Source organism: Hibiscus syriacus, unplaced genomic scaffold, assembly GCF_006381635.1.
Source record: "Hibiscus syriacus cultivar Baekdansim isolate YM2019G1 unplaced genomic scaffold, ASM638163v2 tig00015919_pilon, whole genome shotgun sequence".
Taxonomy (NCBI): Eukaryota; Viridiplantae; Streptophyta; class Magnoliopsida; order Malvales; family Malvaceae; genus Hibiscus; species Hibiscus syriacus.
This window is the reverse complement of record NW_024062375.1, coordinates 385,577-397,950: the sequence shown is the minus strand read 5'-3', so window position 1 is coordinate 397,950 and position 12,374 is coordinate 385,577. Positions and strand designations below refer to the sequence as shown.

The following is a 12,374-nucleotide window of genomic DNA, read 5'->3' as shown; positions in this document are numbered from 1 at the left end:
CTGATTAAGAAAGTTAAAAAGGGTCAGACTCTTATGAGTCAATTCTTTAATCATTCACAATCATCAAATTAAGATAACAAACTCAATCTTTAAAGCTATCATAATCTAGCCTGACATTAGAATGGTTAGGTGAAAATAAAAGAAAATCGTAGAATTTTTAGTTCCCTCCCTTCCACTTTTCATTCAAAAATTTACATTCTGAAATACCTGAAGTCGGATTGAGTGCACCACATTAAGTGCAGTCAAAGTGGTATTCGAATGAGAAATAGTCTCATAAAAAGGTTAATTGGATAAACAAGACTGAAACCTCATGATGTTCCTCTAAGGTTTGTAGTAACCTTGAAGGAAAATTTCAAGATCCTATTGAGCGAGAAATTTAGAGATACAAGGCAAAAAATAAAAAGATGAGATTTTGAAGCACATGATTTCCTTGCCCAACAAAGATTAATGTAGTCAGATCCAATGAAGGCTACATAGCAGAAGAGGAGAAGAAGGGAAATCCAAGCAAGCAGATTTCGATGGATGTAATATGAGATTATCCAAAGGGTTTAAGAAAGAATTGGTCAAATGCAACCCTCAAAACATCTCAGACGCCTATGTCAGATTTTCTAATGACAAATCGGGTATTAGTCATTTCAAAGAGTTTGACAAATACTCCACCAATCACGACAACAACAAATTCTCAAAACCTAACCAAGACTGTCATCTCCAAGGAAAATCATTTTGAACCTAAATTTGGGCCCAATTTCCATCAAGGAAAGAAATAGTTAGAGAAGCAAGAAGAAGCTAGAGAGGCCAACCTGAAAAAAGATGATAGTCTTCTAGAAAATATGAAGAATACTTTCTAGTTTGGAAAGGCAATTTTGAACAATAGTTGGTGGAAACAACTCAAGAAGAAGAGAACATGAAGGATCAAGAGTCGTACGTCAGAATGATATTTGAAGATGACAGGGTTGGAAAGTTTATGGTTGAAATCTGATTATGTTTCCCTGGAGAATAACAGAACAATTAGACTACAAAGGATCTTCATGTAGTTTTTATACCAAATTTAGATTAATACTTGGAACTAACCCTTATGCTTTTACCTGCGAGGATTAATGAGTCTTTTATAAGGGCTGATATGTTAATTCTACTTTTTTTTTTTATAATTGAAGATGTTTTCTTTTACTTCTCAAGTGACAATCATTCTATACATTTTTTCATTCTCTGTCATTTTTTACATTATTTATTCTTTACATTTTCTATTCTTTCATTAATTTCATAACACATTCATTTCTCTTCCCAAATGTATATATCCGTTCCGAATTTCCTTTACAGGTGTCCCAATCATTAATAACATAAATTTTTTAAATTTAATAATAAGATAAATTTCAAGCGATCCTTGTGTATAGAAGAAGTCAATGAGTGTGAGACTGAAGTGGAATGTGATGTTCCTATAAGGCTGGTAGAAAAGGAGGACAAACAGATCTTACTTCACAAAAACGAAGTCAAGATTCTACATCTGGGGACGAATAAAGAAGAAAGAGAGACGAAGATTAGCACTACTTTGTCACATGAAACAAGAAAAGAGCTTATAGAGTTACTTCGAGATTTTAAAGACATCTTTTCCTGATCTTATCAAGATATGCCAGGATTGAATACATATATAGTAGTACATGAGTTTCTCATAAGGCCTGATCGTAAACCAATCCAGCAAACTCTTAGAAGAATGAGATCAAACTGTTGTTACAAAGGGGGAAGCATATTGATGCAAGATTCCTCTAGGTTACTAAGTATTCAGTGAATGTAGCCAATATAGTCCCTATGTTGAAGAGAAATGGAGAAGCACACATGTGTATGGACTGCAGAGATCTTGATAAAACAAGCCCAAAAGGTAATTTCCTTTCGCCCCATATTGATAATTTTATGGATAACACTACGATAAGTAACTTGTCAGAAGGCTATGGTGCGCCTTTTCCATGATATGATACACAAAGAGATTGAAATGTTCATGGATGAAATTATTACCAAATTCTAAACTGAAGAAGAACATATCTAGAATTTGAGAAGACTTTTCTAGAGATCGAGAAAGTATCAGTTGAAGTTCAATCTATCTGAATTCACTTTTGGGGAAACATAAAGAAAGCTCTTGATTCCATGGTCAGTAAAAGAAGAATCGAGATTAACCCAGATAAAGCAATTCAAAATCTTCCCCCATCTCGTACGTAAAAAAATCGAGGTTTCCTTGGGAGGTCAAATTCTATTCCTCAATTCATTTCTCAAATAACCAATGAATGTGATCCAGTTTCTTCCAATTGTATGAGATGATGAGTGCCAAGAAAAAGTCAAGAAGAATTTCTCGAATTCTATAATTCTAATGGCACAAGTTCCTGATGGAATGTTATTTCTCTATTTAATAGTGTTTCAATGGGAGGTGTGCTAGGGAAACATGATGAGTTCATAATGGAATAGAGAGCCATCTATTATTTGAGCAAAATTTCACCGATTGTGAAGTTCGATGCTCGCCAATTCAAAATTTATGTTGCGCTTTGGTTTTGGTAACCCGAAGGATCATACAATACATGTTATACCATACTACTTGGTCTATCATTGAAGTTCTTCTTACAGTCACCAACATTGTGCATGTGAGCCAAAAAGGTGATAAAATGGAGTGTCATAGAAGATCTTCTTACAAGTCGTGCTTCAGATAATAACAAGTCCCAAAAATTTAATTTTTCCAGACGAGGATTTAATGTGTATCTCAATTGAAGAGGATATTATTTCAAAAGATGAATCATGGAAGCTTTATCTCAATGGAGCATATAATTCCTTGAGACAAGGAATTGGGGTAGTGTTAATTTCTTTATAAAATGTTTTTTATCATTTCACAAGCACACCAGAGTTCTTTTGCACTAAAAATATGGCAGAATTTGAGGCTTGCATTTTGGGGATAAAAGCGGTCATGGAAAGAAAATTTAAGTGTTGACAGCATGTGGAAATTCCTCGTTAGTAGCTTGTCAACTATGAGGATAGTGAGAATTATCAGAAGAAATTGCCATTTTTCATGTATGAATGTCAAACTTTAATACGTACTCTAATGTGGGCAACACCGTTTTTCTTTGATATTAAAAATAAAAGTAGCCTTACTCATCGTAGTCAACATTTTGTTACTTCAAGTCTTGACAAAAGTAGAGATGGGATGAAGCTAAATGGACTCAAGCTCGATATGATCAATTAAACCTCATTGAATAAAAGAGGTTAAAAACTATCTACTATGTATAGATGTGTCAGAATCAAATGATGTGAGCTAATAATAAGAGAGTTCTTCCAAGAAAATTTCGAGAGGGGTGACCTAGTGATTAAAAAGATCTTGCCAATTCATAAAGATTTACTTGGGAAATGGATGCCTAATTGGGAAATGACCATACGTTGTCAAAAAGATCTTTTTCTTGGTTTTACTTTGAACTAATCTTTTATGTGCAAGGAATCCAATGTAGGCCATAACCTTGACACATGTGTTCATTATTGAAGAGTGTATGGTAAAGCATGACAAATGAAGATGTCTATGAGCCGAAATTATAAGAAGGACAACAAAAATGTTGACATTTCAATCTGCCCCAAAAGTACATTTTTCAAGATGTTATCATTTGGGGAAAACAAACATGATAATCTCTTGAGAGTAGATGATGTCCTTGAAGCTGACGAGGCTTATTTTGTGTCAAATTCCCAAAATTAATAAGTATGATAAGAAGTGAAAGCTAGAGCAAGAAAAATGAGTGATGAAGAAACTCTTGTCATCAAACCATCAAATTAGATAATAAGAAAATAAGACATCTGATGGAACTTCTGTTGACCCAAGTTGAGAGCAAGGGGTTGTCTGATAAATGGAAAGAGAATGAGGCCATTCGAAGTTAAAAATTTTGACACTCGATGACCCATGAAAAAAATCCATATTTGGGCATTACTAAGACTTAGATCATGTTGAGACAATAATATTGGAATCAAGTAAAGATGGAAGACAATAAGATCTATTGCAACAAGAATGGACTTTTTCACTTATATTTTCAGAGGCAGGAGATGAAGACAAGAAGAGCTTATCATGAAAAGAAATCATTCATGCATTAATTGGCAGTAAAGTCTTGAAGAAACAACTCCAACAGAGCAATTGAGCTTAGAAATATAAGAGGCATCAAGACCATCATTGGCATGCACATATATGATTTTGCATATTTGCATCATTATTAGGAAAACTATGTATCGATATCATTGACATGCACATACATGATTTTACATCTTTGTATCATTATAATTTATGGAAGCATGCATTTGCATCATTGACACATTTTACTTAAACATGCATCTTTGCATCAAGCATTCACCATTATATATATCTTCATAGAATTCCTCTCATGAGAAAATTTTCAAAATTTTCTTTCTTAATATCAATTTTCTTCTTTTGGGGATGTCTTTAAAATTTTCCATAAAAATATCTTGTCTTTCACAAAGATCATTTTCTCTTTTCTTGAGATTGTTTCCCTTGAAATATCAGTTTGTCTCCCTTGAGATAGTTTCGCTTGAAACACTGAATTTCTTCTCACTCGAGACATTTTCCTTTGAAACTAAAATCTTGTCTCGCTTGAGGAATTTTCCCTTGAAACAAAACAAATCGAGATTGTTTTGATTGAAACAAAAACTTCATCTCACTCGAGATAGTTTCTCTTGAAACATATTTCATCTCACTCTAGATACTATCCCTCGAAACAAATTTTTTCATCTGAGTCGAAATCATTTCCCTTAAAATTTCTTTATCTGACTTGAGATAGCTTCTCTTGAAAGAAATTTCTACCCACTACTACATTTACATCAAAACACTTTGTGTTTCGACAGGAATTCAGAAGAATTAAAAAAGATATCAATTTACTACTTCGTGTTCGAAGGATTAAATCTCAACAAAGATTTTGATCCACGTCGATCTCAGAAATAATCCAAGATCTTCGGGTTATTACCTTTGGGTATCTTAAGTATAATATCAATGACATATGATAATATTTTACAGGTCTAAATTCTTCAAAGATGAAGCAGACCCATCAATATTTTTAATGAAGAGTTTATAATAAGAAAAACTCATACAAAGAGGGAGAAGAAGTTCATAATGAGAAGAGCTTATTCAACCTTTTGGTCATATCCATCACAGAAGGAGGTTGATCAACATTTTAAGAAAAACGATCATAATGAGAAGAACTCGTCCAATGAGGGAGAAGAAGTTCATAATGAGAAGAACATGTTTGACCTTTTTTTCAAATCCATCACAAAATGAGGTGGATCAACATTTTCAGTGAAAGTTCATAATGAGAATAACTTGTCCAAAGAAGAAGAAGTTCATAACGAGAAGAACTTGTTCGACCTTTCTTTCAAATCCATCACAGAAGGAGGTGAATCAACATTTTCAAAAGAGATTTCATAATGAGAAAAACTCGTCCAAAGAAGAAGGGTTCATAATGAGAAGAACTTGTTCGATGTTTTTACTCAAATCCATAAAAAAAAGAGGTGGGTCAATATTTCCAAAAGGGAGTTCAAAATGAGAAGAACTCATCTGAAAAAGAAGAAGTACATAATGTGTTCGACCCTTTAATCAAATCCATCATAGAAGAATGTGGATCGATGTTTCCAGAAGAGAGTTCAAAATGAGATGAGCTCATTCATAATAAGAAGAACTTGGAGCTCGAGATTCGTTGTTAATTCGGTCGGATAAAAATTGGTGTTATATGTCTTTGCTCTATTCTTGTTTCATGTCAATAAGCAAAGAGGGGTAGCTGTAATCACCATTTTTGTCCACCTTTATATATATTTATTTATTATTTATTATTATTATTAAAAGAATTCAAAAATTACAAAAGAATAAAAAAGAATAAAAAAAACTAGGGAACATGATCCTTTGATATTCAGGGCATTCAATGCCTCGACTATTGGCTACTGCACTTTAACCCAGGGAAACTATGCTACCTGCACAAACATGATTTACGCCGATCCTTGACAGCACCAACACCAAACACGTTGGTCCTTCAACTGACCATCCTTTGGCTTCTAGTCACCACCTTCACCATATAACCTGCAAGAAAACAACAATCAAAGAGAGGAAGTAGATCAAAAAGAAAAAAAAAACCATGAAAAAGATTTTTTAGAGGAACCCACATGGAAAAAACAGAGAGACAACAACATCTATTCGAAAAAAGAAGGAAAAGGATTTCACAAACAAAAATAGAACCAAAAAAGACTAGAGGTTTCGAGAAAAATAGAGATCGGAAAAAAAACCCATCATCTCAAAAGAAAACTGAAAACTAAACAGAAAATATAAAAATGATAGGAGGAGAAGACCTTTTTTTACCTTTAAAAGTCGTCGTCACTGGGGAACTAAAATCCTTCAAGAAACGAATGTTACTATCTTAGATCTAGATTTTGGGTTTAATATTTTAGGGAGAATGGGCTCAGTTTTCGTGTTAAGGGTAACAAGCTGTGCATTCTAAGGTTTGAGGACCGTTCTAACAACTAAGATATTAGTGACTATTTGTGTAGTTTACCCTTTTTATATATCGATCTTACCAATAGAATTAATCCATGTTATTTCGTTTTTCCCCTCGTGTCATAAGTTACCCTTATAAGTTAAATCAGAATGAATTTCCATAGACTTTAGTTGAATCACATGCGAAGGGTCTGATTGATATTTGTGAAGCATTGAGATATGAAACACGTCATGAATTATGTTTCATTCAGAGGGTAAAACTAATGAATATGCCAATGAGCCTATTCTTTTAGTTACCTCAAATGGAATGATAAATCAGAGATTGCATTTTTCTTTACGATCAAAACCAAGGATCTTCTTCCACGAAGATACTTTAAGAAAGACTTTATCCCCAACATAATGCTCAATGTCTTTTCTTTTACGGTCTACATAAGAATTTTGTCTATCATAGAAAAAATCAGTCGATCACATATATAAGTAACTTTTATTTCAATTTTCCGGATTAAATCAAGGCCTAAAGACTTGTTTTCTTCAAATTCGGATCAACAAAAAGGCGTTCTACATTTATAACCATATAATATTTCAAACAGAGTCATCTGAATTGAGGATTGATAATTTTTTTTGTTAAGAAAATTCAATCAAAGGTAGAGATTTCTCTCCTCAATCCTCAAAATAGATTACACAAGCTCAGAGTATATATTCTAAGTTCTACGAAGGATTTGAAATGAATTGGATTTTGAATCGATAAAAAATTTGAAATTAACTCATACAATGATTTATCATGACAAGATGCACTTTCCTATCATTAAAAATTTAAAATTCTTTGTTAATATCCTTAACCTTATTTTACTAAATTCATATCATTAAAAAGCAATCATTTTTATTGCTATAGATAATTTTAAAATATCACATAAATAATTCTAATAAAAAGAATTTTAATAATATTATCAATTGAAATTAACTTTAAAATAAAATAAAAAAAATCAAATGTACGAAGAATATAGAGACATCAAACAAATTTTAAACATATCATTATTATTGTTATAGCATAGAGAGCTTGCATGGAAGCTAATACATATATAATATAAGTGTATTATTTTCTTAATAAAAGGTCTATGTATGTATAACCAAGCATAATCAATAAGTATATTCTTAATTCCTTAAAATATTTCCATTAAAAATTAGTATTGAATTAATATTACCAAATACTATGACACAAGAAGAATTAGTTGAATATAAAACAACTTTTTTAAAATAAATTCCCATTAATATTAGTGAGTAGACAATAAATTAAAAATAATAATTAATTACCATCACGAGATACCAAACACAACAATAATATCAAGTTTTTGGACAATAATAAAATATTAAAAATTAACAGTACTGTTATTATAGCATTCAAACATCAGCAATAACCTTTCTCAAACAATAGATTAATCTTCTTCTTTTTTTTGGTACACAAAAGTTTAGGTCAGTGGTAGCTCCCCCAGTCCAGAGTCAGAGCATACCTAAGACCCAATTGAGATTTACATAGGACTTTATAGATTGCCCACCAAGAGTGACGATGGTGATATTTGAACTCGGCCTTACAAGCTCAAATTCATGAATCTCAACCATTTGTGCCAACAAGTGTTGGCACAATAGATTAATCTTTGGACTAATATATTTCTCACATAAAATTGCATAGAATTTTAGGGAGGCTAATTGGACCGGAAAAGCAGAGTTGGAAATCGAATCTAACTCTCAAGTAGTTTTGAACTGGGTTACTTCAACCCTCCAGCGTCTTTGAAGGTGGTTGGATATTTTTTAAGAGATCAATTGAATGGTTTGCTCTTTACGGAAGGTTCAGATCGCATATGCTCTTAGAGAAAGAAATACAATGACGTATTATCTCACATAGGCTGGATTAAAAAGACAATATTTCAAAGCTTGATGGTAATGGTAAGCTTCAAGGCTGCTTTTCTTGAAAGATTAAAGGGGCAAACCTTCTCTGGGTTTTAATATGCGTTCTTGTTTGTTTTCTGTTAAGTAGTGGATGTTGTGTTTTGATGATTCTTGTTTAGTTCCTATTATGATTGTGGTGTACTCTTTTCTTTTGACTAGATTTAAGGGGCTTTTAATGAGGGTCATTTTTTAGATTATATTTCCATGAATAATAAATAAATCATTTTGCTGAGAAAAAATTGTCACACATTTATCATTACATGTATTGTTTAAATTCAGTCAAATATTAATACACATACGGGTCAAATAATAAACAAATGGATTACAAAAACATATAGTTATCATGCTATTTTAAAAAGATTAATTTACTCAAAATATGTGATACACTCTAACGACATTTTGTTTCAACTAATCCACTAAAATATTATGATTAGTGGGCTAATTATTGTGACTCAACTATTGTTTAATATTACGATTATTGATGCACGGTGAATGTTCGGTAGTTTTATGTTTTGGTGTTTTCGAACTAATTGATCCCTTAATATTTAGCTTCCTTTTGTTTTGTTTATTTGCGTGGGAAGTGATTTGTATTGCCCTAGTGCTTTGTAAGAAGTGTCAAAAGAGAGATTACTAGCGTATACTGTTAGTTCATGTCAAAATAAGAAACAACGAGTCCTTTAGTATTTCACTTAAATTGGCAATTTTGACTTTTTATTATATAATTAAGATTATTGTTTAACATAAGGGTAGCAAAATTAGGTTGATTATCCATAAAAAGGAAACTAGTAGCGCCTTATTTAAGGAGATAATAATGATATTATGGACCTTGAGAGCTGCAATAGAGAGTAATACATACAAGCAAGCAAATGAGTTGATAATTAAGCAGTGATCATGAATCCCACGTACACTTGTTATACAGGATGATCATTATTACAAACTGAAGAGCAAGCAAGCATTTCGCTGGGTAGCTATTACATGCAGTAACTGCATATTTATTTATTTATCTAATATGTTGATCATGAAACAAAGTGGGGAATCTGAGGTTTAAAAAGAGATTTAAGGTTAATTAGAGGGCATGATAGAGACGAATTGTAGGATCATCACCACAATCCACAAGTTCATAGTTCACTGTAAGATGCTCGTCTTGCCCGCCTTTGTAATCCTCGATCTCAGAAAACGCTGGATGGTCCAAATCCAAACTTGGCATGGTGCATGTATCCAGCACTCTCACCGTCACGCTTTTTCCATTGGCAGTGTTAGTCACCTGCATGCATATATGCATTATGTCAATTCATGCACGCATGGTTTCTAGTAAAACAGAAACAAATTTATTTTGCTTGAAAACAAAGAGCGCTTACTTTTAAGCAGAGTCCACATCTTGATTGTGGCTTAGGAATCTCCGGTCCACAGAAGGCGGTCCAGTAATATTTGCTTCGCCATTCAAAAGGATTATTGGCATATTCAGGGAACTGGGAACAGTAAACGCCTACATTTGTCAGACTCCAGTGATTCTCTATAACCTTGTAGCTCGCATAGTAAGCTGTCGCATTTTCAGCAGCCATGGAAGAACCTACCGCCCACCCCAACGTCACAATGCAGCTAATTATTATAACCCTAATTACTGATCTCTCCATTCTTCTTTTTCTTTTTGGCCTATTCTTCTGCTTGCTTTGAAAAATATATCCTTTCCTGGGATATGCTCTTATTTATAGGCAAAGTTTCCCTCAAAGGCTTTACAGGATAATCATCACCTCTATTTTAATCCTCTTCTCAATTAGACTTCATTTATTTTAATTAATCCATATACACCACCCACATATGATTTTCATGCTTCTCTCTTCTTATTTTATAGGATCAAATCTTCCTTCCTAATTCCTAGAAAGATCAGGATAACTTTTGTTATTACTATTATTTTGAATTTGTTCTAATTTCCTTGAACGATATTATTTCCTGCGATATACTCTGCATTTATAGTCAAAAAATTTCCGCAAGCTTCTTCTTACAGACCTTATATATATTAATTACATCTGCATGTGATTTTCATGGTTCTCTTTTTCTTATTCAATATGATCAAGGCAGGCAATCCCCGTTCCTACTTCCTATACACATCGAGATAACTTATATTATTGTTACTGCTATTATTTATTTCGTCGGACCTTGTAAAATTCGGAGGCATGTGCCACAAAAATCGGACCCGGGCCCATGCACAATCACCTCGGCACGTAAACCCATGCCAGACCCACATAACACAACCCACCAAACTTTCTACTGATTACCCTTCAACCACCAAGCTTTCTTAATATTTTTGAACTCTACGAATCAACTAATTTTAGGATGAATAATTTGCTAACCTACTAACAAAAATATCATTACAAGCTCAATAGCATACTTCTACTCTACTATGCTCCATATAATTAGTAAATATAGGCATACAATGTAAGTATAAGTAAAGAGGCATGAGCATAAACATATATTATCACTATTCAAGATATTATTCTCAACAACATTCAATCGTGTATCAGTACAAGAGTACTATTAACCACACATCTAGTACGTAGCAATTGGACTTATTCACACAATCATAGTATCAATATTTATAGGATACAATGGCTTCTAATGTCAGTAAGCATATCAAATAATGAAGGTGACAATGGTACATGATGTCACTAAGCATCAGACAACGCATTACCCATAATATATATATATATATATATAAAGTGTGGATACCTGGTGTCACTAAGGATAGGTTGTAGGAATTGATAGTCCTCTACCGTATATAGCCATACATATTAATAAACATCACCTTTAAGACCAAATATCATAGCATAACCAATCAATTACGGTAAATATTCACGAGTTAAGTGCAATCCATTATCTCAAGTCACCATATAACTTATTTTTTATTATGGCTCAATCTCAGAAAATTATCCATAAGGGTATATTAATCATTTAGTAGCATATGGACCTTAATAAGCCTTATTGACTGATATATAAAGATTTATTGAGTTGTGGACAAGGACAGGCGTAGGAATTTGTGTCAGAGATACGAATATAAAACATTATGTTAAAATTTAGGGAGTACGAGATTATAAAATCTCGGAGGGTGTGAAATCAAATAATTCATATAAAATACAAAGAAAATACATAATATATAAGGGAATCTAAAATTTCTAAAGGATGTGATAGTATCCCTAGTACCTTCCTCGGTAAATCCCTAGTTGTGTTCATAATCCTTTCCGTCACACAGGGGTACTTTGATTATTTTTACCCTTAAAGATACTTCAGTCATTTTAGCGCTAAAGGAGTTTTTACTTATTTTCAAGAACTTGTGATTTCCAAGATTCATTAATAAACCTAAGTGAATTTTACTCATTCCTCAAGTTTAGACCTTCAAAATCAATTATTAAATTTAGGGATATGTTGGTATTTTACATCACTTGAGTTCATTTTAGTCACTGCAAGTATTAGGATCTCCTACTAAACTTATTTACTCATTTCAAAGCTATTTGAAGGTGTTAAGGCCTAACAAGAGGTGTTTCTAATCTTTTAACAGTAAGAAGTATGAAAACTCGACTAAAAAGTTTGAATACTCAATCAGAGAGTATGGATACTCAAGTATATATGCTCCTTCAGTAGTATTTATATTTTCCAAGCAAGTATTGATATTGTTTGAACAATATTCATACTTCATAACAATATCGATACTTACCCCTTTAAAACATATATGCTAAATTTATTTGGTATTGATACTGTATGAACTATATAGATGTTAGTTCCCAAAAAAACCTCAGAAAAAAAGTTTAGAAATCACTTCAAGTTGTCTTTAATCACTCGTTTTAAGGCCTTACATGAATCTTAAAGTTTATAAGACTATCAAGTCATCTTTTCTAACATCTTTTAGGTTAAATCATCGCAAATATCATTAAAACAT

At 32.5% G+C, this 12,374-nt stretch overlaps 1 protein-coding gene across 1 annotated transcript; it reads right to left on the bottom strand.

Annotated features, from left to right (window-relative positions):
- Window positions 1–9,509: 9,509 nt before the first annotated feature.
- On the bottom strand, window positions 9,510–10,077 carry LOC120208144 (pathogenesis-related protein PR-4-like). Its single transcript, XM_039207489.1, has 2 exons — window positions 9,802–10,077; window positions 9,510–9,707 (listed from the first exon to the last, which is right to left on the bottom strand). The coding sequence occupies exons 1-2, from the start codon at window positions 10,075–10,077 to the stop codon at window positions 9,510–9,512; spliced, it is 474 nt and encodes a 157-aa protein (XP_039063420.1).
- Between the last annotated feature and the right edge of the window lie 2,297 nt (window positions 10,078–12,374).

Bases quoted from the DNA above. Each gene is read 5' to 3' on its own strand.
- LOC120208144 (XM_039207489.1), bottom strand. From the start codon at position 10,077: ATGGAGAGATCAGTAATTAGGGTTATAATAATTAGCTGCATTGTGACG. The intron at 9,708-9,801 runs GTAAGCGCTCTT...ATATGCATGCAG, and splicing joins GATGTGGACTCTGCTTAAAA to GTGACTAACACTGCCAATGG.